Raw genomic sequence first — 26,439 nt, forward strand, 5'->3', positions numbered from 1 at the left:
TTCTCACTCAGAAACCCATGCACCAGCAAACAGATGGTTTATTCACATGCTATCTGGGGTGCGCATACACTCTCCAGTGCTCTCAGAATACTTGTTACCCCCTTTCTGGACAGAATCTAATTTGATTCCAGGCTTTAAGTGAGAGGGAACAGATGCTCTGATGAAGAATCAGCCCTGGGGTCAATTCTTAGCTAGAATTATGTCACAGCACCAGAGACCAGAGTCCAAAAGGCATGCCTGACACAGACAAGGTGCAGTCTGTGATTTTACCATATCCCCCAAGAACCACAATTTAACATCAACTCAAACCCCAGCTGTAGCTGACACTACAGGCCCACATAAGACAACTTCAGCGGCCAGTTCTAGACTCCAAAGCTCTTTCCTAAAAATGAGATTTAATAAATCCTGGAGAGCTCCTCCCCAGATGCAAATCTTGATCCACTGGATCACGGGGGAGCTGTGCTGCAAGGCACGAGGAGAGGCTGTGAGAAGCCAGCTTGGACTCCAGCCCAGCCAAGAGCTGGGGGCTCTGAAGAATGTCCCCTCTCCTGTCACCCAAAGCATGTCCCTCATTACCTGGGCCACGAGGCGCTGGTTTTCATTGAGCCAGGTCTCTCTCATTGCGGCCTTCCGGTCAAAGCGCCGGGCCAGTTGCTCTAGCTTCTCCTGCCGAATGAGCTCATTTCTCAGGGCCAGCTCCCGCCGATACTCAGCTTCCTCCAGGCTTTCCCAGGCCTGCACAAAGGATGGAATGAGAATTCTTGGGGCACAGGAGAAATGCCTCACTTTGGGGGCTCCACCCCTTTCACCCAACACTGAGTGATTTCTGGAATCAAGGTACAGCCTGATGCTCTTGGGTGACGTGGTAGCAGATTAAAGATCAATAAAAGCCTTTTGGCTTTCATGTCTGGGCCCATCAAAGATTCAGAGGGCACTGCTCATGAGTGTCACTTCCCTCTTCCCCTAAACCTGCCTCAGACTCTTGGCCCAAAATAATGTTTTTCACCTCTCTGGATGCTCAGTAAGTTCTTATTGACTAATGGCTACCTCCGTTCAATATGAACTGCCAGGTGGTGGTAAGCCTCCAAGCCTCTGAAATGTCATAGGCATTTCCCTTTGGTTATAAGTAGTTAATATTCCATCTTCAAAGACAAACTCAAGGTTCTACAGAGGACAGGCTACAAAACTGGCTCCAAAAAAATGGACTCGGAGGCTGGGTGTGATGGCTCACACGTGTAATCTCAGCACTTTGGGAGGCCAAGGTGGGAGGATTGTTTGAGCCCAGTACAAAACCAGCCTAGGCAACATTGCCAGACTCTGTCTCTATAAAAAATGTAACATTTAGCCAGGTGTGGTGGTGCATGCCTGTAGTCCCAGCTACTGAGACTGAGGTGGGAGGATCACTTGAGCCCAGGAGGACGAGGCTGCAGTGAGCTGTGATTGTGCCAATGCACTGCCACCTGGGTGACAGAGTGAGACCCTGTCTCCAAAAAAAAAAAAAAAAAAAAAAAAAAGGACTCAGGGATGCAGGGCATCTGAACAGGGGGATTGAAGGAGGGTGGGGGAGTAGAGTCTGACCCCTCAGAACCAGGTTCGATAACTCCCCCAAATAGTCAACATGTGGATTAATAACATCAAAGAAAGTGGCTTGGTTTATTTAATCTGGTCCAATGACCATTCACTGTGTCCTTATCGGGAATTCAATCAATCTACTGTCAATGCATAATGGAAAATGCTGTGGTACCCTGTTGATGTCAGACACTAGTTTCCCATCGTGGGGTGTGTACACTTTCTGATTGTTGGCTCTCATCCGGGACTGGATGGTAAAAAGTAGAACTTCCAGATTCCCCTTCTCTTGAAACCTGTCAAGAAAACAGAAGTAGGAAGACTGGTGTTAAGATCTCATGGCCAAATTTTTTTTGCTAAAGTCAACACGGAACTGTGGCATCTTGAAGCGTAGATAGCAAAGCATATTTCCCTTAAAAACACAGAAAAACTAAAGAGAATCTGTAGGTCTGCTTACCTGTTAAAACATCTATCCTTTTCACCAACTGAGATCTATTAGGGGTTTGGGTCTTTACAATATAAACCAGAGAAAACACAATGGCCACCATAGCATTTATCATTTGCTTCTACATGGGAAGCTGAGGTATTCTGGTAATTCCTGTAAATATCAAGTTGTACGGATCAATACAAAAAAAATTTTAAAAAACCTTCTCTGTGCTGCAAGTGATGAGGGCTTCTTACTAGCTCTCTGGTCAGTTCCTTATTGAGTGAGTCAATAAAACCCCAGAAGCAGCATATTCCGTGGGAGAGCATCCTGCACTGAAAACAGCTTTCACCCAGGTCCTAATGAGCCAGATCTCCTGACAAGTCCTACAGGCCAGATGCTTCCCAGAAGGCAGGAAAGGCTGGGCTCTGAGAGGCTTGTAGGTGTAGGAGACAAGAATTGTCAGCAGTATCGGTGTCTAGCATATGGGGTACAGGCTCCAGGTATCAGGTACTTCCACATTTCTGCATGTACCTAAGTGTCCACCCATTTCTGCATCCTTGACCTGGCAGTCAAGGATCAGCTATATGCAAGGTCCCCACCCTGAGCCCAGCCTAATGGATCTCAGTGCTCACAGGCACTTAAGAGAACTGTGACCGTGAAGCACTGTCTACACAGCCAAGAGATAACACCTCTGTGTGCAGTGACTGGTAGACTCATAGAGGATGCTAACTGTATTGGATTTAGGGCTTCAGAAATGGGTTACTGTCAGACTAGAAACCAGATACTTGTTTATAGTATATCCTAGACTCAGCATTTCACCTTTCCCCATTTGAAAGTCATGACTGCAGAGTGTGGGGGATGGGGGGAAGAGCAGAGCAGAAGGTACCATCAATGAGCTAGAAGCCTAATTCAGAGGATCTGGACAAGCTAATGGCAGATAAGCTGGAATGCCCCGTGTGTACGTGTGTATGTGTGCATGTTTGTGTGTGCGTGTGCACATGCATGGTTGTATATATGTATGTGCATTTGTACATGTGGTTGTATGTGCATATATATGTGCATGGGTGCATAGTTGTGTGTGCACACACAAATGCATGTATAGTTAGGTGTATGTGTATGAGTGCACGGTTGTGTGTGTATGTTTGTGTGTGCATGCATGTTCATGGGTGCACAGTTGTGTGTATGCATGGTTATGTGTATGCAGGTATGCATGTGTGTGCACGGTTGTTTGCATGCACATGTGTGTAAGCATATGCACACAGGCTCTGCACACACTAGGGTGGGGCAGAGGTCCTGAGAAGCAGGCTAAGTGGTCTGTTGCTGAGCAGTGACAGATGGGAGAGAAAAAGAAGGATGAACTTGACAATCCATAAGGCCCCATGCAGAGAGCTCAGGGGCTGAGAGCACAGAGGTCATCAGAAAACAAGCCCACAGCTCAGTGGCAGACCAGAGAGGAGCTTTCCAGCCTGGGTTCTTCAAAGAGACTCAGAAGCCTATGATTTCCCTCCTGTTCCTCCTCAGGGATATCTGGGAGAAGCCACTGTCTTTGGTCGTGAGTCGAGGTTTCTCATCAATGCTGGTTTCTCTAAGCTGATGGCTTGGGAGAAGAGTGGTGAAGAGGGTCACGAGGCAGGTGACACACATACAGCTCTCTAATCTTGAGGGTGTGCCTTGTGGACACACTTCATAAGGCCCAGAACCTGGCTCTACCTTTTGGTGGTCAGTTTCCCAGCCACTGAGGACCACCCTCCCATGTGCCAGGGCCCTTACTTGGGCGGCTTCTCCACGGTGCGGTAGGTGCTGAAGGCCTGCAGCTGCTGCTGGACGCCCGTCAGCGAGTTGGCAAACTTGCGGCTGTTCAGGACAGTGATGGTCTGCTCGATCCAGGTGAGCAGGTCCGAGGCTAGCCCGCTGTACTTTTCAATCATCTTCTCAGTCTCAATGGCATGGTCAATAACCTAAGGAATCACCTTCTTACTTATTCTCATCAGAAGGGCAATGCCACCACTGAGGATATCAATGAGGACCACAATCAAGGTGCCACGAAATGGGGCTCCCACCTCCTAAGCCCTGGAGTGCTCTAGGCTGGGTTTGTTCCCTGAGCCCAAGTGTGTTGGTAGGGCAGAAGGAGTAGACTGGAATTGGGTGAAGCCCTCCTCTTGCCAATCGGCAGCGAGCTGGCCTGTTAAGGGTCGGGAGCAGCTCCCCTCCCCAGTGCTAGAGAAGATTGGTAAGCTTGCTGTGCCAGGATGCCAGCCACTAGGGGGCCAGGGTTTTGTTTATTTTTAAATGTTCATGAGGAGTCAAAGGCTGCCAACCATTGTCTTTACTAAACATGAGGCACAGAGATGAATGAGAAATGGTACCTATACTCTAAGAGCTAAGGATCTAGCAGAGGGAAGGAATCTGGCATGAGGGTCTATACCAATGGGTGAGTTTCTGGTACACTGTGGGTGCCTAAGAGGTCTGCAATCACAATAAACAAACCACATAAAAGCCTGGAGGGTTCCTGTGGGGATGTCCATGAGACATGGGTCTCAGGTGGACCAGGTGTTCGCCAGGTACAGAGCAGCCAGCTGTGGTACCTTTCAGGACAGACCATCAACCTGCTTTGGAATTCAGCTCAGGAGCCATCAATGCTGCCAAGGTCAGCTTTAGAGGAAGTTGGGGGGTGGGTGAGCTGTACTCTTCACCCTTTCTTTGGTTGGAAAGAGGGCCACTCTGTCTGGACCTGACAAACAGGGGAAGAGTGACACTTTGGTTCCAAAACAGCTTGTACCTTGCCGACACGCTTGCCCTCCACTGCCAGCACCTTCATCTTGGAGAAGTAGTGGTAAAAGGCCACCACATAGGTGATGATGGATTTCTCATCAGGGTTTTCCGTAAAGACATCTGTTAGGGAAAAGGGTGTACTCTCAGGACCAAACTGGAAGTCGGGAAACTCAGGCTCAGAGGGTTTATTCCCCATTCCTCCAGCATCAAGTTCAACTACAGGCAGCAAGTGACAACCAACAGAGCAAGAATGGAAGAGTGTGATGAAATCCATTTTAGAACCACACATTACAAAAGAAGAAAAGAAGAAGGATCCAAAGTCCATCTCCAAACAGACCAGGCAGGCATGGGAACCAGCATGGAGCAGAGAAGCAGGCCCAGAGCAGAGCCTGGCCTGGCCACTGCCCCTCACTGTGCCCACAGCTTGCCCAGCACCTGGGCCGGCCTCCAGAAGTCCTGGCGGCTGAGCTCCTCTAGCACAGCGAGTGCATCCCCCATTGCTGCAGCAAAGGCTGGCAGGGGTGGGTGTGGCTCACCTTCGGGGTCGAGGAGCGGGATGATGCCCAGCTGGCGCTCAGCCACATCGAATGCGTGCTCCAGGTTGTGCCGGGCATTGGAGTCCTTCAGCTTATCAAAGTCGATCAGGTCGGGCCTGGGGACAAAACTGGACTGTGAAAAGGGAGTAGCCACAGCATCCCCACCAGGAGGGCAGCCCTAGCATGAAGCAGACACTGTACAGAGGCAGGGAGGTGGTCAGGCAGGAGGAGTGAAAGGAGGAGATGGGAGCAGAGGAGAGGGGGCAGGTGTGAGCCTTGGCATATGAGGGAAGTGGGTGGCAGGCATGCTGGGATTTAAGGGAAGTGAGGGTGCTATGGGCTGCTGAAGGGGAGAGAAGGAACAGCAGAGGTCACATTTCTGTGACTCCATGTTAAGTGCAATGTGTCCAAATATTCCCAGGGAGGCTGTCTCAGTCAGTCCCCACGGCTGTCCCCTCCCTCTTACCGGTGCTTGTGTATCAGGGCATTAAAGGCCAAGCCATCCTTCCAGCTGGAGGTAAAGTTGGTGATATTGACATGAGGGTAGCTGCATCCAAGAGAAACAGTAAGAGCTAAGAATTAGATTTTTTGTAGTCCCAAACAAGTGTACAAATTGAGGGCCAATATACCAGGAGAGAAATGGAACTGTCCTTTCTTGAGCCAGGTCACCAAGAGGGGGCAGCAGCTAACCACACACAGAGGCTCCCCCATCAGATGTGAACACCACACAGACCCCCCAGTCTGCCTGCAGGCAACTTTGAAAAAGAATCCTGTATTCCAGGCCTCAAAGAATCAGGTCAGGACAGACTTTGCATCAATTACAGGGAGGCAGCTGTAGTTCTGGGTGATGATGTCTAATGTCCCTCTGGAGATGGCAGTGCTTGTGGGGAGCAAGGGGCTGGTGATGGAAGTGCTAACAGCTGGTTCCCAGGGCATACCCTGCCGTCTTCATCTGACACCACAACAGCAACGCATCCTTGGCTGAGCGTGTTTCACGACCTTCCTGAGTTTCGACCACAATGTCCTGAATCTGAGGGTAGCAGAACAAGAGAGATTTGAAGAGGATGTGCATCTGGATCTGTGCTTTCCTGCTGTCCCTGGGAGGCTCCCTCCCTCGTCCCTCCTTCACTTAACACTAATTCATCCTTAAGAGCCAGTATAAATGGCGCTTGGGTTGGGTCTCCCTTCATGTGCCCTGCTCCCTGCATTTACATTTCCTTCTCTCTCTTAGATGCTCCCTGAGCCCAGGGAAATCTGTCTTGGTCACTTCTCTGTCTCCAGGGCCTGGAGCCTGGTGCACCATCAGTACTCCATAGCTGTATTGTGGCTGTCTGTACAAACATTGATTCTGTTCCTATTATGTGGCAGCGCTGTGCTAGGCCTGAGGACACACAGAGGTAAAACAAATTTCTTGCCCTGAAGGAGTAGCCGCCAGCCCCGTGGCAACACCACATCCTGAGGCCCTGCGCCCCAGCAGCCTGCTTCCCTGCCTCAGTCAGCCAAAATGGCACAGGGATGAGACAGCCGTAATTGGATAACTCTAATAGAATGCAGAGAATCAGTGACAAGATGCCCCGATTCCTCCTCTGGAGGTGCAATGCCCCTTGAGGCTGTGGAACAACATGAATGCTGGTGAGTACTATACTTTCATTAGCAGCTCCTCTTGCCTTTCCATTCTCCCCAACTCTGCTGCTATTGTTATTCAATGTTATGCACCCATGGAGAGTGAGATCGGACATGCGGGGCCACTTGGTTGAGGTCTTTAGTCCACGAGTTGTATGCTCTCTTCTTTCTCCTGCCCTCACCTCCTCGGGCAAGGTTCTTTCTGTCCCCAAACCAGCAGGTGCAAGACCCTGTTTTCCTCCCCTTCCCCTTTCTAAATTTCCTTACAAATAATCTGGACTTTGAATTTCAGGGTGAGAAGAGAAAAGTTTCTGATTGGAAAATATACTCATGATTTGGCTCTCTGTTTGTCTGTTGTTGGTGTATAGGAATGCTTGTGATTTTTGTACATTGATTTTGTATCCTGAGACTTTGCTGAAGTTGCTTATCAGCTTAAGGAGATTTTGGGCTGAGACAATGGGGTTTTCTAGATAAACAATCATGTTGTCTGCAAACAGGGACAATTTGACTTCCTCTTTTCCTAATTGAATACCCTTTATTTCCTTCTCCTGCCTGATTGCCCTGGCCAGAACTTCCAACACTATGTTGAATAGGAGTGGTGAGAGAGGGCATCCCTGTCTTGTGCCAGTTTTCAAAGGGAATGCTTCCAGTTTTTGCCCATTCAGTATGATATTGGCTGTGGGTTTGTCATAGATAGCTCTTATTATTTTGAAATACGTCCCATCAATACCTAATTTATTGAGAGTTTTTAGCATGAAGGGTTGTTGAATTTTGTCAAAGGCTTTTTCTGCATCTATTGAGATAATCATGTGGTTTTTGTCTTTGGCTCTGTTTATATGCTGGATTACATTTATTGATTTGCGTATATTGAACCAGCCTTGCATCCCAGGGATGAAGCCCACTTGATCATGGTGGATAAGCTTTTTGGTGTGCTGCTGGATTCGGTTTGCCAGTATTTTATTGAGGATTTTTGCATCAATGTTCATCAAGGATATTGGTCTAAAATTCTCTTTTTTGGTTGTGTCTCTGCCCGGCTTTGGTATCAGAATGATGCTGGCCTCATAAAATGAGTTAGGGAGGATTCCCTCTTTTTCTATTGATTGGAATAGTTTCAGAAGGAATGATACCAGTTCCTCCTTGTACCTCTGGTAGAATTCGGCTGTGAATCCATCTGGTCCTGGACTCTTTTTGGTTGGTAAACTATTGATTATTGCCACAATTTCAGCTCCTGTTATTGGTCTATTCAGAGATTCAACTTCTTCCTGGTTTAGTCTTGGGAGAGTGTATGTGTCGAGGAATGTATCCATTTCTTCTAGATTTTCTAGTTTATTTGCATAGCGGTGTTTGTAGTGTTCTCTGATGGTAGTTTGTATTTCTGTGGGATCAGTAATCATGAGTGAACTCCCATTCACAATTGCTTCAAAGAGAATAAAATACCTAGGAATCCAACTTACAAGGGATGTGAAGGACCTCTTCAAGGAGAACTACAAACCACTGCTCAAGGAAATAAAAGAGGATACAAACAAATGGAAGAACATTCCATGCTCATGGGTAGGAAGAATCAATATCGTGAAAATGGCCATACTGCCCAAGGTAATTTACAGATTCAATGCCATCCCCATCAAGCTACCAATGACTTTCTTCACAGAATTGGAAAAAACTACTTTAAAGTTCATATGGAACCAAAAAAGAGCCCGCATTGCCAAGTCAATCCTAAGCCAAAAGAACAAAGCTGGAAGCATCACACTACCTGACTTCAAACTATACTACAAGGCTACAGTAACCAAAACAGCATGGTACTGGTACCAAAACAGAGATATAGATCAATGGAACAGAACAGAGCCCTCAGAAATAACGCCACTTACCTACAACTATCTGATCTTTGACAAACCTGAGAAAAACAAGCAATGGGGAAAGGATTCCCTATTTAATAAATGCTGCTGGGAAAACTGGCTAGCCATATGTAGAAAGCTGAAACTGGATCCCTTCCTTACACCTTATACAAAAATCAATTCAAGATGGATTAAAGATTTAAACATTAGACCTAAAACCATAAAAACCCTAGAAGAAAACCTAGGCATTACCATTCAGGACATAGGCGTGGGCAAGGACTTCATGTCCAAAACACCAAAAGCAATGGCAACAAAAGCCAAAATTGACAAATGGGATCTCATTAAACTAAAGAGCTTCTGCACAGCAAGAGAAACTACCATCAGAGTGAACAGGCAACCTACAACATGGGAGAAAATTTTCGCAACCTACTCATCTGACAAAGGGCTAATATCCAGAATCTACAATGAACTCAAACAAATTTACAAGAAAAAAACAAACAACCCCATCAAAAAGTGGGCAAAGGACATGAACAGACACTTCTCAAAAGAAGACATTTATGCAGCCAAAAAACACATGAAAAAATGCTCACCATCACTGGCCATCAGAGAAATGCAAATCAAAACCACTATGAGATATCATCTCACACCAGTTAGAATGGCAATCATTAAAAAGTCAGGAAACAACAGGTGCTGGAGAGGATGTGGAGAAATAGGAACACTTTTACACTGTTGGTGGGACTGTAAACTAGTTCAACCATTGTGGAAGTCAGTGTGGCGATTCCTCAGGGATCTAGAGCTAGAAATACCATTTGACCCAGCCATCCCATTACTGGGTATATACCCAAATGACTATAAATCATGCTGCTATAAAGACACATGCACACGTATGTTTATTGCGGCATTATTCACAATAGCAAAGACTTGGAACCAACCCAAATGTCCAACAATGATAGACTGGATTAAGAAAATGTGGCACATATACACCATGGAATACTATGCAGCCATAAAAAATGATGAGTTCATGTCCTTTGTAGGGACATGGATGAAACTGGAAACCATCATTCTCAGTAAACTATCGCAAGAACAAAAAACCAAACACCGCATATTCTCACTCATAGGTGGGAGTTGAACAATGAGATCACATGGACACAGGAAGGGGAATATCACACTCTGGGGACTGTGGTGGGGAGGGGGGAGGGGGGAGGGATAGCATTGGGAGATATACCTAATGCTAGATGACGAGTTAGTGGGTGCAGCGCACCAGCATGGCACATGTATACATATGTAACTAACCTGCACAATGTGCACATGTACCCTAAAACTTAAAGTATAATAAAAAAAAAAGAAAAAAAAAAGGAAAATATACACACAGATCTTCTACACAATTTTTGCAATTTTCTGTATCTATTTCAAAAACCAAGAAGTTACATGTGTAGGGGGAGGAGGCTAAAAAGCTAATCTTCCAACCAGATATCAACCCAGCTACCAATTAATTTCTATCTTCTCCCTGAAAAGACCATACTACTGAGTGAGCAGCTCCCCCTGAGCTTCAGTGACTTGGGGTGATACAGAAGATGGTTACTCCTTCCTACAAGCACTGTCCCATGTGGCAGATTTACAGCCTCCCAGAATGTGCACTAACACCCACACTCTGTTCAGCATTTTATAAGATTCTCAGGCCCTGGGCAGCCTTGAGGGCTCCCTCGACTTCCTCTACCCCCCAGGAACCCACCTGGAAGCGGAGGATGATGGTCCAGATGAGGCCCAGGACCAGGCGGTGGTTGCCGTCTACAATGTCGTGGGAGCCCATGTTCTCCAGGTGTACACGCTGCTCCTTGAGGAACTGGAGAGCCTTGTCCACGTTCTCCAGGCAGTGGATGCGCATCTTCCCCTTGGTGGGCTTTGGCTGGGGGACAACAGTGGCCCCCGTGGGCATGGAGGGACTGCACAGTCATCCCAGAGGCTGCAGCCTGGACCAGCTCCTGTCATAAGCACCCACCCTCCACCCTCTTGGCCAAACACCAAGTCCCATGGTCATTCATTGACACTATTCAATGCTTTCCTTTTAGCAAAGCTCAGAGGTTCCCTCCAACAAGCACCCAGAGATCGGTAACCAGGCTGCATCGGTGCCCTTCTGGGGCTGAACAAAGCCCTCTGAGTGGGTGATAAACGACATTTGCTTACGGTAACATAACATATGGTTAATTGATCCCTTACCATGTGCCAGGCACAGTTCTAAGAACTGTTTACTGCCAGCCAGTGTTAAGAGTAATTTTTAGCTTGGTGATTGATAATGGGTTCATCCCTGCCAATCAACCTTCTCCTCTCCCCCAGTGATAACTGCATCATCTGATGGGTTCCCCATGGGTAACTCTCTCTAGTGGAATTTCAATGCAGGGTGAGAGGCAGAACTTCAGCATGGAGTTGAAAAGGCAATATTTCATTCAAGCCTTTTCATTCAAACTCTGAGGATCTCAGAATAACTTCATCAGGTACAGGTATCATTGCCCTCATTTTACACATGGGGGAAATGGAGGAAAAGAGGGTCCTGCCTGATAGGCCCAAGGACACAAAGCTTACTCTGTGCTGAGCAAAACATAAATCTTCATCTACTTCTTCTTTGGGGTCAACAGTATTGCTGGTGGGTTACAACTGAGACAGCCTCTAATAAATTTCCACTTGCAAGGGTGGTAAAACACACAGTAAAATGGCTTCCACACTTTCCTCTTGGTTCCAAGAGGGATGCATCTTAGCCCGATGGGGAGATGAGGGCCAGGCCATCACAGGCCAGCTACAGATGCCCAGAGCCGAAAGTCAGGAGCTCTGCATGGCTTCTGGGAGAAGCATGAAGGGGTGGGAGTGGTCAGAGGAGGCAAGAAGTTCTGGGAAGAATTCAGAGAAACCAGTCAGCCACACGGATGCTTCCCATTCTAAGTATTAGAGCCTCCCAAAGGAGCAGAGAGAAAACTGGGAAGGCCAGGAGAACTTGAGATGCCCCCAAACCATGCCTTTGCTGAAGAGGGGCCGATGGCAGCAGCCCTGGGGCCCACAGAAGGGGCTTTACCAGCATCTCTCCAGAGAGCACCTCCAGCAGCTTGATGAGCATGCGCCCATCCCGCAGGTCCTTGTAGAGATCGGTGATGCGGCAGGACACTCGAGCCAGGTGCGAGTTCACCCATTTCGTGAAGGTCTTTTTCTGAACAACTTCCCGCTCATCTAGGTGGAGAGAAGAACCTTGGTGAGGTGCCTGAGGTTGGCAGGGTCAGTGTGACATGGGGCCAAGGGGTTTTACCTTAAGCCCAGGGTACCCCTATGCTTGGCAGAGGAAGTCGATGTATTCATTCCACTCCCTTCCTCGGAGCATTTGCCATCAAGGTGTAGCAATACCGGTCCACATGCCACCAGAACAGAGGCAATAAGGAGATCACTCGCACTGCCACCATATTCTATGCACAGTATCAGGACACCTCTAATTCAGCATCTGTTTCCCTGTATCAGTCAGACTACTCTGTACTGTTGTGCCATTGAATTCAGATTTCAGTGCCAGGCTTACCCATCAACCCATCAAATATTCGCTCTGCCTAGAATGCTGTCTCTCAGCCCCTCCACTCCACCCCACCTCCTTCACTTAACACTAATTCATCCTTAAGAGCCAGTATAAATGGCGCTTGGGTTGGGTCTCCCTTCATGTGCCCTGCTCCCTGCATTTACATTTCCTTCTCTCTCTTAGATGCTCCCTGAGCCCAGGAAAATCTGTCTTGGTCACTTCTCTGTCTCCAGGGCCTGGAGCCTGGTGCACCATCAGTACTCCATAGCTGTATTGTGGCTGTCTGTACAAACATTGATTCTGTTCCTATTATGTGGCAGCGCTGTGCTGGGCCTGAGGACACACAGAGGTAAAACAAATTTCCTGCCCTCAAGGAGTTCCTGATAGGGGGAGGAAAATGATGAGCAAGGTAACAGGATATGTAGAATGTATGACTCATGTGGGGGTAAGGATAATGAAGGTTTGGGCTGAGGGCTGTCTGTGGCATTACGCTATCTTTCTCAGCCCTGGGAAGGTGACATGACACCCCTATCCTAAATCAGCATCAGCCCAGTCCAAGCCCCTGGCCCATGCTGTACCAGTTCAGGTGGGGTACTTCTTACTGCCTCTGTACAAATAATGCTGGTGGTCTGTCCAAGTTAGGCACCAGCATTACCTGGGGAAGCTCAGACAAGATGCTGGAGAGAGGACAGAAGACTGGGATGGCACAAAAAAAAAAAAAAAAAGAGAAAAGGATAGAGGAGGAGAGAAGGAGAAAAAAAGAAAAGTAGCAGAAAAGAAGAAAAATAAGAGAATTGAAGGTGAGAAGAGAGGAGCCCTTTCTGGATTTATGAACAGTTTGGTGGCAATTGGCTTCTGGGCACTTAGGTTTGAAGATTCAGGGCAGGAGGTGACTTGGCAGTGAGGCTGGGCCTGGGGGTTGTGGAGGATCCCTGGGGAGGGTACATGGCAGTGGAGGGGGAGATCACAGCCAGGACATACCTGGAGTGGCCTAGCCAGGAGCAGGGTCTGCCCGGTCGGAGCAGGCTGTGTGCTCGACTGAGCCTCAACCGTGAAAGGGCTGGCTTTTTAAATTATTAAATATCTTGATTCAACAATAACAAAAACAGGAGCTTAGCCAGTTCTGCCTCAAGGGTAGAATCCTGGCAGATCCTGAGGCTTGCTGCATCAGATGCCTTCCGGCTTCATGGCTATTTTGGTATTAGGAACTCAGACCCTTGATTCTTCTGTGCACTCATTGAGCAAATATTTACCATACAACCGTGAGGTGCCAGGCCCTGGGTGGTGGTGGGGAACTCAAGGACAAGACTGATGGTCCCTATCCTTGAGGCAGACAGACTGTATTATAAATATGACGAGGCCTTGAGTCATACATGAAGAATGAAGAATTCTACAGCAGCCATCTAAATAAGACTTCCAAGAAGAGGAAAAGTACTACTACTGACTGTGTGAATCCTAAATACATGTAAAATTTAAAGGGCATTCATTTATTCTGGGCCTCTGTGCAAAGTTTCAGCGAGAAAACTCCCCTTACCCTTTTGTCAACAGCAAATTAAACCACTTTCCTGATTTCAAATGCTGCTTCAGCAAAATGTAACTAAAGGGGGTTTGATGCCATACTGGACGGAAAGCAATTGCACTTATTTTGGGGCATTTTTAGATTCAACAGAGCCAGCCACAGTCCCACAGTTCTTTCCCTAGAAACCAGATCTATTCTTTAAGTAGCTATCCCTTCAGGTCAGGTGTGGAGCCTCTGACTAAGGGGGGTGAAAGTTTTAGCCCCTTTAGAGGTAGGTGTCCCCCAAAGTGAAAGTATTTCTTCCTCCTTTTCCTGTCTTTAAGAATGCAAACATTTCATTACGTGGGTGCTGAGAACTATTTATCTGTGCTTGGCAAAGGGTAAGGGAGTGATTCTAGCTGGGAACATGGATTAATTCTAGGCCACTGGGCTGGTGCATTTATTGGTGCAGAAATATCAGAAAGCACCCTTAGATCTCCCTAGTTGTCACCACATGAATGATGCCCCCTGGACCCTCAAACGTGGGAGCCACAGGTTTTGAGCACAGGCAGGTGGCCTCCTAGCTGCCTTTTATTTGAAGGCTGGAATGAAATCACCCAGAATCCCCAGAGCCCCAAAACGCTTTGCAATGTTGAGACACAGAAAGATTTCGAGGCTAATGATGATTGGAAGGGGAGAAAAGGCCCCAAGGTGAGAGGCATTTCCATGAGCTGGCTGGCTCCAGCCGCCTGGCATTGGGATGCTCAGCACATTCACTCCCGCACAGCCCAGATGCTCATCCCAAGCCTTCAAGGGCAGGAGAGGCGGTGGCCTGGAGCCAGCTAGGCTGGGAACCCTGGTAGTGTGGACAGGAAGAGAGGTGGCTGTGCACTGGGCCTGCTGTCCCCAGGGGACCCAGGCCATCCTACTGGGACCCACCATGGGAAGGAGGCCTCAGCACAGCCCTGCCAGGAGCCAGGCCTTATTTCCAGAGCCCTAACCCTGCCAGTGCAGGAAGGGGGTGAGTCCACCAGCATGGACTGGCTGACAGCCTCTGCTGCCATCAAACCCCGGCATCTCATTCCTCTCTGTTCCTCTTTTCTTTTCAACGGAGTCTCGCTCTGTTGCCAGGCTGGAGTGCAGCGGCGCAATCTCGGCTCACTGCAACCTCCGCCTTCTGGGTTCAAGCAATTCTCTTGTCTCAGCCTCCTGAGTAGCTGGGACTACAGGTGTGTGCCACCACGCCTGGATATTTTTTGTATTTTTTAGTACAGACGGGGTTTCACCATGTTGGCCAGGATGGTCTTGATCTCTTGACCTCATGATCCACCTGTCTTGACCTCTCAAAGTGCTGGGATTATAGGCATGAGCCACCGTGCATGGCCCTCTCTGTTCCTTTCTTTCCCTTTCCTTCCTGGGTTGTGGCCATCCTCATTCCCTGCTATGTGTTAGGTCTTTGCCTAGAAAACTCATCTTCCTCCCTGATCAGCTCTGACCCAGAATTATTGTCTGAATATTGGGACTGGGTGACCTAAAACCCTTCAAAGGTTTAGTTTCAGGTCAAATACACCCATGACACTAAAACCCTCAAATATATCCAGTAATAAGTGAGTTCGTACATGGAACGGGCTGGCACAGAGAAAGCTTGCCATCATGTGAACTCTCATGGTTATCGTCATTACTACTGCTGCTATTACTAGTGGGCCCTGTCCTAGGTGCTGCAGGGGCGTTGGGCAGCTCACTCTCCCCAAGGCCTTAAGATACAGTTAAGGAAACAATACTCAAACCCACCAATTAACTTTTGCAAGCACATAATAAATAAGTGGCAGTTCACTTTAATAACACAAAAGCCATCACAGGGTAATACTGAATTCCATATCAGGTACATGACACATACGGTCAATGCTTGAGGGTTCCAGGAAGAGAGAGGTCATTTCCAATTGGAGTGGTCAAGGGGGCACCTGGTGAAGAAAGCCGCTTTGGATTGTGAAGGGGAGGGGAGCCAGGGAGACAGAATGAGTCCAAGCAGACAGGCATAAAAGGCCAAAGCTAGGCCGGGCATGGTGGCTCACGCCTGTAATTCCAGCACTTTGGGAAGCTGAGGCAGGTGGATTACCTGAGGTCAGAAGTTTGAAACCAGCTTGGCCAACATGGTGAAACCTCATCTCTATTAAAAATACAAAAAATTAGCCAGGCATGGTGGCAAGAACCTGTAATCCCAGCTACTCAGGAGGCTGAGGCAGGAGAATTGTTTGAACCCAGGAGGCAGAGGTTGCAGTGAGCCGAGATCCCACCACTGTACTCCAGCCTGGGCAACAACAGCGAAACTTTGTATCAAAAAAAAAAAAAAAAAAAAAAAAGAAAGGCCAAAGCTTATTTAGGGGCTAGGGAATAGCTACAGGTTAGAGAAAAGCAGGTTTTTGGTTTATCTATTTGTTTATTTTGAGATGGAGTCTCGCTCTGTTGCCTAGGCTGGAGTGCAGTGGTGTGATCTCGGCTCACTGCAACTTCCGCCTCCCGAGTTCAAGTGATTCTCTTGCCTCAGCCTCCCAAGTAGCTGGGACTACAGGCGTGCACCACCACACCCAGCTAATTTTTTATATTTTTATTAGAGATGGGGTTTCGCCATATTGGCCAGGCTGGTCTTGAACTCCTGACCTCGTTATCCGCCCACCTTGGCCTCCCAAAGTGCTAGGATTACAGGGGAAAGCAGGTTTTAAACAGGATGTGGAAAGCTTTGAATGAGAGGCTAAGAAACTTAGATTTAATCCTAGAGGCAAAAGGAAGCACTGAAGGTCATTTCCTGAAATATGAATTTGTAAGGCCCCCAGTGTTAATAAAGACACAAAATGTTTCAGATTACATCTCAAAGGAAGTATGCAAAATGCATACGAAGAAAACATTAAAAGGCTCCTGAGGCACGCACAAGAAAATCTGGACAAATGGAAAGGCACGCTGAGGTCTTGAATAAAAAACTCAACATCATCAAGATATCAATTTACCCTAAATCAATATATATTTAATAGTGTTTTAAATATATTTAAATTATACAATTTGAATTTGTGGGAATAAAAGACAAATGATTAAAAACTTCATTGAAAAAACATGCAACCAAAAATAGGAATATTCCCAAAAATAAGAGTAATAAAGGGCTACCAACCTTTCCAGATGGTTTGTCTATCAAAGAATAGTGTAAACTTATAGTAAAACTGTGTTGTACTAGCATATGAAAAGATGGATATACCAATGGGACAGAAATAGTCCCAGTACATACAGGCATTTAATGGCTGATAGAGGTGGCATTTCTAACAGGAAGGGGAAAGATGAATTACTCAATAAGGAGTATTGGCAAAACTGGATGGCCAAGCAGGAAAAGTTAGTTACATTCACACCTCATACTCCAGGATAAATTTCATGTGGGTCAAAAATTGAAATGTAAAAAATGAAACTATAAAAATACCAAAATCAGGCTGGGCGTGGTGGCTCACGCCTGTAATTCCAGCACTTTTGGGAGGCTAAAGCAGGTGGATCACTTTGGGTCAGGAGTTCAAGATCAGCCTGGCCAATATGATGAAACGCCGTCCCTACTAAAAATATAAAAATTAGCCGGGAATGGTGTTGTGCGCCTGTAATCCCAGCTACTCAAGAGACTGAGGCATGAGAATCGCTTGAACTTGGGAGTTGAAGGTTGCAGTGAGCCGAGATCTCACCACTGTGCTCCAGCCTGGGTGACAGAATGAGACCCTGTCTCAAAACAACAATAACAACAACAGCAACAAAAAATCAATCATGGTAAATGCTTTCTACAATGTTAGTGTAGGGAAGGCCTTTCAAAATATGACACAAAATCCAAAAGCTATAAAATAAAAAATTGAAAGTTCAACTACATTAAAATAATGTTTGTGTTGGACCAGGCATTGTGGCTCACACCTATAATCCCAGAGCTTTGGGAGGCCAAGGTAGGAGGATCACTTGAGGCCAGGAGTTTGAGACTAGCCTGGCAATATAGCAAGATTGCATCTCTACAAAAAAATTTAAAAATTAGAGAGGTGTGGTGGCATGCACCTGTAATCCTAGCTATTCAGGAGGCTGAGGTAGGAGGATCACTTGAGCTCAGTTTGAGGCTGTCGTGAGCTATGATTGTGCCACCGCACTCCAGCCTGGGTGAAAGATTGAGACCCACCTCAAAAAAAAAAAAAAGTTTGTATTGGATAAAACACCATAAGCAAAGTCAAACAAATGAGCAAAAATATATCTAACATACATTATAAAGGGCTAATTTACTTAATATACAAAAAGCACCTACATATTAACAAGGAAAAAGACCAGTAATGTGAACAGAGTTAACAGAAAAAATTATAAGCATCTCTTAAATGTATAAAAAATTGTACAAGTCACTCATAATAGAAGTCCAAATTAAAAGCTCACGTGCATGCACACAAACACATGCAAACACACAATCTAATAATGGTCCTTAATTTGTTTGAACAAACTAATCATAAAGACATTTTTAAGACAACTTGGAAAATCTGAATATCAAGTGTATATTAGGTTATATTTTTAGGGAATTACTGTTAATTTTATTAGGTGTAATAATGGTATCATGGTTAGGTGGAAAATGTTCATGTTTTTCAGAGATACATACTAGAGTAATTAGGGGGAAAGTATGATGATCTTTAATTTACTTTAACAATGCTTCAACCCCCAAAATAGATCAGCAAATATAACAAAATATCAACAATTGTTAAATTTAGGTGATAATGTAATGACCCTATTATACTTTTGTCTCTACTTTTTTACCAGTTTGTAATTTTCCATAATAAAAGCCAAAAAGTAAAATGAAAGTACACGAACATACTATGTTTCACTTATCAGTTGGGCAAAGATCAAGAAGTCTGATAAAATGCTTGTGTTGGCAAGGATGTGGGGAAAAAACATTCATGTATTGCTGGAAAGGGTATAACTGGCTCAACCTCTACGAAAGGCAATTTGGCAAGACCCATCAGAATTACAAATGCACATGCTTTTGGACCCAGTAATTCCACTTCTAGGAATTTATCCTACAGATCTATTCATACACTGGTAAAAAAAAATCATCGCATTTTTAAATTTTAAAATCTTTTGATTATTTTTTTAATTAAAAAAAATTTGAGTAGCTGGGGTTACAGGCATGTGCCAACACACCCAGCTAATTTTTGTATTTTTAGTAGAGACAGCGTTTCACCATGTTGGCCAGGCTGGTCTCAAACTCCTGACCTCAGGTGATCTGCCTGCCTCGGCCTCCCAAGGTGCTGGGATTACAGGCGTGAGCCACCGCGCCCAGCCTAAAGAAAATATTAACATGTTTTTATTTTCTTCCTTTTTCCAAGATAGCCTAATTCCTTTCATGTGCTTTCCTGCCTTAGGGATTTTTCACCAGGCCAAAATCATAAGCATCTTTAACCACCTGAGCCCATAAGAGAAGTGAAAAGGAGAGAGCAAGGCTGATGGCAGGAGCATTGGCCCCTGGATGCAAAAGGGGAGTGAGGTCTGTAAGGAGCAAGGAGCGCTCTACCTCCTCGACACCCACACAGCTACTTCTGAGGTTCTGCCCTCTGAATACTCCCTGTGGGGGTTTAAAGCATAAATGTCTCCCCACAGGGTCACGGCGCAGTCTCTTTCTTGTGTTACTCCTTCTCCAGGCTTCTCCGTGGCTCCTCCCTCCTCCCTTCTTGGTGAGCAGCACACCAGCTGCCAGCCCCACCCACTGCAGCACCTGCTTCACCTCCTGACGTCACGGGCATCTGGGAAGCTCACCATCAAAAGTCCCTAGTGGGGCTGTTTTAAAAATAGGAGCTGTCCTTAAACCAAACTGTAAAGTTGAAGTATCTTATCTTTGGAAGCTTCATCTCCCATTTCTGGGTCCATCTATTTATTGCTTCCATGGCTTTCTATTACATTCCTTGAGGGCTTTGTGCCTCTCCCTCCTTTTTCTGTTAAAAAAATTTGCTTTCAACAATAGAAAATAGCAACTTAAATAATCAAAAACAAGGGATGATTTAATATTTTGGTATATTAATGAGGATACTATTAAGGTTGTTGAATAAATTTCAGTGACAGGAAAGGATATTGTAATGCATTTTGGGGGAAAATTCAGATTTTCAAACCTATATCCTAATGCTGGGTGTTGTTATAGCTGGATGGTAAGATTGTGGGTAATTTTTTCTTCTTTTTTGCTTTTCTCTGTTTTCTAAAATATTTGCAGTGGGCATATATTGGTTTTATAATATGAAACAACAGATGTCATAAAGAAAAATAGGGTATAAAGTTCAAAAACCCTGGGGACTAATAGATGAAAAGTCAAAAAAGTTTCTTTCTTGAGGAAGTCTGCATTTTCAGTCGCTCACAGCCTTAAGCTACAGGTAAAACTAGGAGGTCAGAAAGATAAGTAGGAGCAAAGGCACCATGGGAGGCCCATGGACCATGAGCCTTCTGAAAACAATCATTTCATGCTGAGCTCTTTGCAGGTTCACAATTTGGGATTTCTCTCCTTCTCATGCCAGGAAGCCAAGAGCTTGGGGAACCAGAGTGAGCCATGCTTTGTTTTGTTGTTGTTGTTTTCTGTTTGTTTGTTTTTCGAGATGGAGTCTCCCTCTGTCACCCAGACCAGAGTGCAGTGGTGCAATCTTGGCTCACTGCAACCTCTGCCTCCTGGGTTCAAGCAATTCTCCTGCCTCAGCCTCCCCAGGTAGCTGGGACTACAGGCAAGCGCCACCACGCCCAGCTAAATTTTTTTGTATTTTTAGTAGAGATGAGGTTTCACCATGTTGGCCAGGCTGGCCTCAAACTCTTGACCTCAGGTGCTCCACCTGCCTTGGCCTCCAAAAGTGCCTGGATTATAGGCGTGAGCCACCATGTCTGGCCAAGTGAGCCATACTTTAACTGCCATGAACTTGTGATGAACCTCAATGACACAGATGCCAATCCATAATAAAGCCTAGCATGGGGCAGACTCTCAGGGACACATCATAAATGATGATGGCACAAATTCTACGGTTTCTGTTTAACCAGTTAGGGAAGGAATTTTCCTTTCAACCAACTTTCATCACACTGGTTTTGTGAACAGCTATTTCCCCAACCCTTAAGGATTTGCGATATAGCTAGGGGTGATTCTAAGATGGAACTTTAGGATGCTTACTACATATCTTAAAATGCAAACGCAAGAATAAAACCCATAAGACTGATTTTAAAGTGGTCAGAAGCCGGGCATGGTAGTGCATGCCTATAGTCCCAGCTACTTGGGAGGCTGAGCTTGGGGTATAGTAATTCAAAGGGAGACAATATAGCCATTAAAATAATTTGCATGTTTGCTGACATGAAAAGATATTCATAGCATATTGTTACATGAAAGAGGGTCTAAGATTATATTATAGATAACACTTAATATATACACAGACCTATACAGTCATACATCTATAGACATTGAAGTGTCTATATGAGACATTAACAAAATCTCTGGTTTTCTTTATCTGTTTTTCTCATATTTTCTATATTAAATATATATTCTTGTTAATAAAATGTTAAAAAGATATCAAAGTAATTATCTTATTGCTTATTTATTTATTTATTTTTGAGGCAGAGTCTCCCTCTGTCACTCAGGCTGGAGTGCAGTGGTGTGATCTCAGCTCACTGTAACCTTTGCCTCCTGGGTTCAAGCAAATCTTGTGCCTCAGCCTCCCGAGTAGCTGGGATCACAGGCATGTGCCACCACACCCAGCTAATTTTTTGTATTTTTAGTAGAGAAAGGGTTTCGCCATGTTGGCCAGGCTGGTCTCGAGCTCCTGGCCTCCCCCCTCAGCCTCCCAAAGTGCTGGGATTACAGGCATGAGCCACTGCGTCCAGCTCCTATTGCATTTTTAGATAAAATAGGATCTTTATATATTATTACAAAAGAAAACAAGTTATTGTAGACCAGTTTAAATCAAAAAGTTTTTTTTATTTTTGAAGAAGGCTAGTTTTCATCTGGAGTTTGAAGATGATAATGGTTTTAGAATGGCAGGGAAGAAAAAGGAGGTCATATTCACAGCCCCTCAGGTGGCAACTGGCAAGGTGTGTATGTGTGTGTGTGCATGTGTGTGCATGTAAGCAGGTTTTGGGAGTGGGGGTGAGAAACAGTGAATTTATCCAGAGCAAGGCAGCTGCAGGACAGTCTAGGGAATGTGAACATTATAGTCCAGGTACAGAACAGCCCGGAGGTTCTTAAGTAAAGCAGCAACTCCCAAAAGTGTGCTGGAAGACAAAGATCCTAAGGGGACAGGGGAGAGGCAGGAGCCGAGAGGCTCAAAGGCTGGTGTTGGAAGAAAAATGGGAAGGGGCATCTCCCATGAAGCGCGAAGGAGCATGTGAGGTAAGAATGAAGAACATTCAATAGGGGCCCGAGGGCTGCAGCCCAAGCAGCGCTGTGATGACTTTAAAACCCCGGGATCCTAGTCCTGTCTTGGCCACTTCCTGGCATTGTGACCTTCCTCATCTCTAGGGAGATGACAACAGCTATAAGCTGCCCACTTCACAGAGTGGGTGAAGGGTCATGGAGATGATCTGAACAAAAGCACCTAGAACACAAAGCAGCTGCACCAATATCAGGCATTGTTGTCTTGCATGCAGGTGGTGGCTGCATAGAGAGATTACACTCACTGAGAACATGGGGCTGCAAAAGTCAAGACGGTCCAGGACTTGGCCTCAGCCTAGGTGATGCCTTTAGTGAACAGAGAGAGTTTCTGGAGAAGCACCGATTTGCTGAAAAGGATCAGTTCCCTTCCCCAAGCCAGGAACCAAAGCTACATGGTTCAGGGTAAAGAGGCACATTGTCAACACCACTCCATAGGTGGCTTCTGCTCAAACTGTCAGAGCTAGAAGGGCTTTGGGCATCATCTAGTTCAAGCCCCTGGTGTTACAGGTGAGGATAAAGAGGCCCCAAGGAGCAGAAGAGTGACTTGATCGAGGTCCCCTAACGATAGCGGCAGGACGACGGAAGAGTGATATTGCCAGGTAGACCATTTTCTCCTCACCTATGGGTAACAAGCTAGCTCAAACAGCGTCTTCTCTTTACCGGACTTCTGCACAGCCTCTCCACAACCTGTTCTCCCTACAGAGGGTGATCCTTAGTAGTCAGAGCGAGCCCTAAAAACCCAAATCTAACCGTGTCATTTCCCTGCTGAAAGTACTTTGATGGGCTGGCAGCAGCTCCTGCCCTCCACCCTCTACTGAAGGCTCAGCTCCTGTCCTGCAGCCCACAGCTAATGCTCCCTCTCTCGGACCCTTCAACCCTGCCACTGTATGGAAAGGCACGCTGAGGTCTTGAATAAAAAACTCAACATCATCAAGATATCAATTTACCCTAAATCAATATATATTCCCTCCTTAAACTCCACAGCCACCCCTTTTGAGTTTTTCTCTACTTCCTGCCCAGGACCTTGGCAACACCGGTGGCCTATCAGGCCTGTGAGGTGGCCCCTGCCTGCCCTCCTATCACCACCACCAACCCTGCACTCTGACTCAAACATGCTTATCCCCTGAACTGAGAGCTGCAGTTTATGTTACAAACTTTATAGTTCCCAGCAAATCTTCATAGCAAACTTGTCATAATTTGCTATGCACGTGTGTCTATGCACATAGACATGTGTGGGATTATTTGATCTACCTCTGTCTCACTAGACTGTAAACTGAGATTCTCTGGTTGATCTACTTTCCCAAGTCTGAAGGCCAAAGGGTTTGGAGGCAAAATGCTCCCAGAGACTCGGCTGCTACTAGCCTCCTTGTCACTCTGTCTCAGTGACACGTTATAAAGGGAAAATGGAAAATTGCTACAGATGCTCTGAAAACAACACCTTTGGCACCTCCTCAGCCAAGAAGCATGTGGGGGACACATGGGGCAGGGAGAATGGGTGCTGGCTTTTCCTGAGAGCCATAAACACAGTCAAGGCCTGGGGTCAGAGCTTGCCCTTGGGAACAAATCCCACAGAAATGTCCCAAAGATGGAGGAGGCTATTAACATGGTTCACTCAGACTGCACTGCCCGGGGAGAGAACAGAGTCTTATTATTAACCTCAGTGTATTAATATTTGATAAAGCGTCTTCACAATGATAGATAGCAGTCACCCATAGAAGGGAAGCAGCCTTGGTTCTGTAAAGAGTTCTGAGAGAGGAAGAATAGCTTTTATCAAGAGTGGTAAGGGGACAATGGAAGGCATTATGTCCTGGGCAGGGGAAACCTGCCCTGGGCCACACAGTGCAGGTGGCATGCTGACATCTCTTGCAGGTTTATCTGCACAGGTAACTGGCAGGTTTATCTACACTGTGTCCTGCCTGGGGGCAGGGGGACAATCTCACCATGGCTGACCTCCCAGAGAAAGCTGCTGATCCAATTTTTTTCCCTCTGACATTAAAATGGTTGCTGACAATGATAGATATTTCTGTGGATAGTATATTTTCCCAATATGTAGTCTCTAAATAAAACCCCATTTTATGTTTTGAAATCTGAGAAGAAAAAACATTACAAACCTCCCATTAATGACACCACCATCTTTGTTGGTTACGGGTACCTGGAGACAGACATGGGGGGAACATGGACAACTGGTGCCTTGTTCTCCAGCAGCTGCACCTGAATCTGTCAACTTAACAGAGAAGCTACTGATGCCCGTCCACGGGGGTGAGGCCCTGCTCCCTGAGAAATCACTTGCCCTCTGGACACAAAGCCCTCCTAGGCAACCAGGGCACCTGAGATCAGCATCCTCCTGTACATAAGGGGAAAGGGGCCTGAGGGAGAGGCCAAACATGTCCTGAGGACACTCTCAGGGCCCTTCAGCAGCAGAGTCAGGAAGAGGTCTGTACCACCCTTCCTGGGGAGTTCCTGGCAGCCAAGAAGGTGGGCGGGGAGCAGCAGCATCCGAGGAATGTCTGCCAGCCACAGAACTTAACCTTGGGACCTGCATGCAGTGGGTCCTGAAGACAGTTAAGGTTCAGAGTGGCAGCAACTATGTGCTTCAGAGTGCAGGGACACAGGCTGTAGTGCACCTGCTGTCCCACAGCAGTCTTGGAATTGTCCTCAACCAACCTCACCCCTCAGCCTCATCTCACTTCCAGAAAGAAGGCTACAAAGAGACAATGCAGGAAGGAAGGTCATCTCTAGCTTGCAGCACCACTTGGATTTGAATGCAAAGGCAAAACCTGAGTGGGCAACACAATTCTGTGCACCTGGTTTTAAAATGAGAGGCCCTGTTTGGTCTATCCTTTGGTGATTGCTCCACAGGCCAAAGAACAGGAGGAAGACTGAGAAAGAACGTGAAGGCCATCTCTTTCCCACAGGCCCTTCGCAGGAGGCTCCGGACTGCTCCCTGCACTGCGAGATGCCTCTGTGAGCCGAGGAGCTGTAAATCACGCAGCGGGCGGCACATGGGATGCCGGATGCCAAGCTGTGTGCATGGGTAAGGCAGGGGAGTGGAAGGAGGGAGGCGAGGGAAGAGAGAAAGGGGAATGAGGCTCATGCACAGGCCTTCTCTTTTTGGGGCATCTTTCTGTGGGGTTCCTCCACTCCCTGCTCTCCCTTCTGGGCCACATCTACCCTGAGGCAGCATCCTCACTGGAGTCACTGGAGTCTGTACCCAGGTGCAGGGAAGGGGAGGAGTGTGCAGGCAGGCAGATGCCTCCTCTGGGGTGAGGAGAGGGAGACAGAGGATGGGCATTCTGACTGGTAAGTTCCCTGCAGCCTGCAGTGTTTCATTCTTCATCCAGACGGCCACAAATGCTCATCTGGCAGCTCCCAGTATGAAAAGGGGAAGGAGAAGAAATGGGGCTGTGTGACAATTAGGGGGACTCTAGGAGATGGGGGGAGCCTTTCTATTGAAACATGAAGGCTGGAACCTTTTGGAAGGATAGGAACTTGGGCTTTTCAGCTGCTGCTCTTCCTGTAATCCCTCAAAACAGGTCCAGAAAGTAGGAAGGTGCCAGAGGCAGTCATCAAAAGAGAGAAGCATGGTCTCCAGTCCAGGAAGAAGCCTCAGGGCTACCTGCTACTTAACCTTATGACAGGCGGCCAGCTTAGAGACTGATGTTAAAACGCTAAAATCTGCTCAGGGATCTACAGGGCAAATATTCCTGCTGGGATCCCAGCCCTCCCCTTGGCATTGCCAAGGTCAAATCCACCCCCTTACAGGAGCCTTCTGCAACATTTTCCTACCCTTCTTCCTTTTCACTTTAGTTAGGCTGACTCCCAGTTTCATAAAGAAAGTCATTCATTCTGGAGAGAGGTCAGGTTTTTATGTGCTAGGACAGATTAGCCAGATGGCTTGTTTCTTTAGGTCCAGGAAGGAAGACCTGGGAGTGGTATGAAAGGCAGAACAGGGAGTATTTCCTTTGGAGTTGAGAGGAATTTTACTTAAGAAGCAGAAAAGATCACATCCAGTCACCCCAATTCAGGTCTTCCAACCATAGGTCATTAAATGGAGATGGACCTAGAGAAACTGTCTCATCTGGAAAAGCATTTGACAAGACCCAACATCCTTAGGTTTCTTGGGCCTCCCATGTCACCCAGCCAGATGGCGGAGACACAGCCAGGGTCGTGGACTGGATAGTCTTATGGAGACAGAGAGATCTGCATGGCA

General features: G+C 46.5%; 1 protein-coding gene across 3 annotated transcripts in view; it reads right to left on the minus strand.

The window, feature by feature from the left end:
- Positions 1-26,439, minus strand: part of SPTB (spectrin beta, erythrocytic) — a 136,987-nt gene that overhangs the window by 49,730 nt on the left and 60,818 nt on the right. For all 3 annotated transcript variants that reach the window (XM_024348751.3, XM_063793553.1, XM_024348752.3), the window contains exons 3-11: positions 11,821-11,972; positions 10,489-10,662; positions 6,240-6,331; positions 5,768-5,848; positions 5,302-5,417; positions 4,773-4,885; positions 3,764-3,951; positions 1,745-1,862; positions 577-735 (exon numbers count right to left, since the gene is read on the minus strand). In XM_024348751.3, coding sequence (XP_024204519.3) covers positions 577-735; positions 1,745-1,862; positions 3,764-3,951; positions 4,773-4,885; positions 5,302-5,417; positions 5,768-5,848; positions 6,240-6,331; positions 10,489-10,662; positions 11,821-11,972 — 1,193 coding nt within the window. The remainder of the gene's footprint in view (positions 1-576; positions 736-1,744; positions 1,863-3,763; positions 3,952-4,772; positions 4,886-5,301; positions 5,418-5,767; positions 5,849-6,239; positions 6,332-10,488; positions 10,663-11,820; positions 11,973-26,439) is intronic.

This window comes from Pan troglodytes, chromosome 15 (genome assembly GCF_028858775.2).
Source record: "Pan troglodytes isolate AG18354 chromosome 15, NHGRI_mPanTro3-v2.0_pri, whole genome shotgun sequence".
Classification (NCBI taxonomy): domain Eukaryota; kingdom Metazoa; phylum Chordata; class Mammalia; order Primates; family Hominidae; genus Pan; species Pan troglodytes.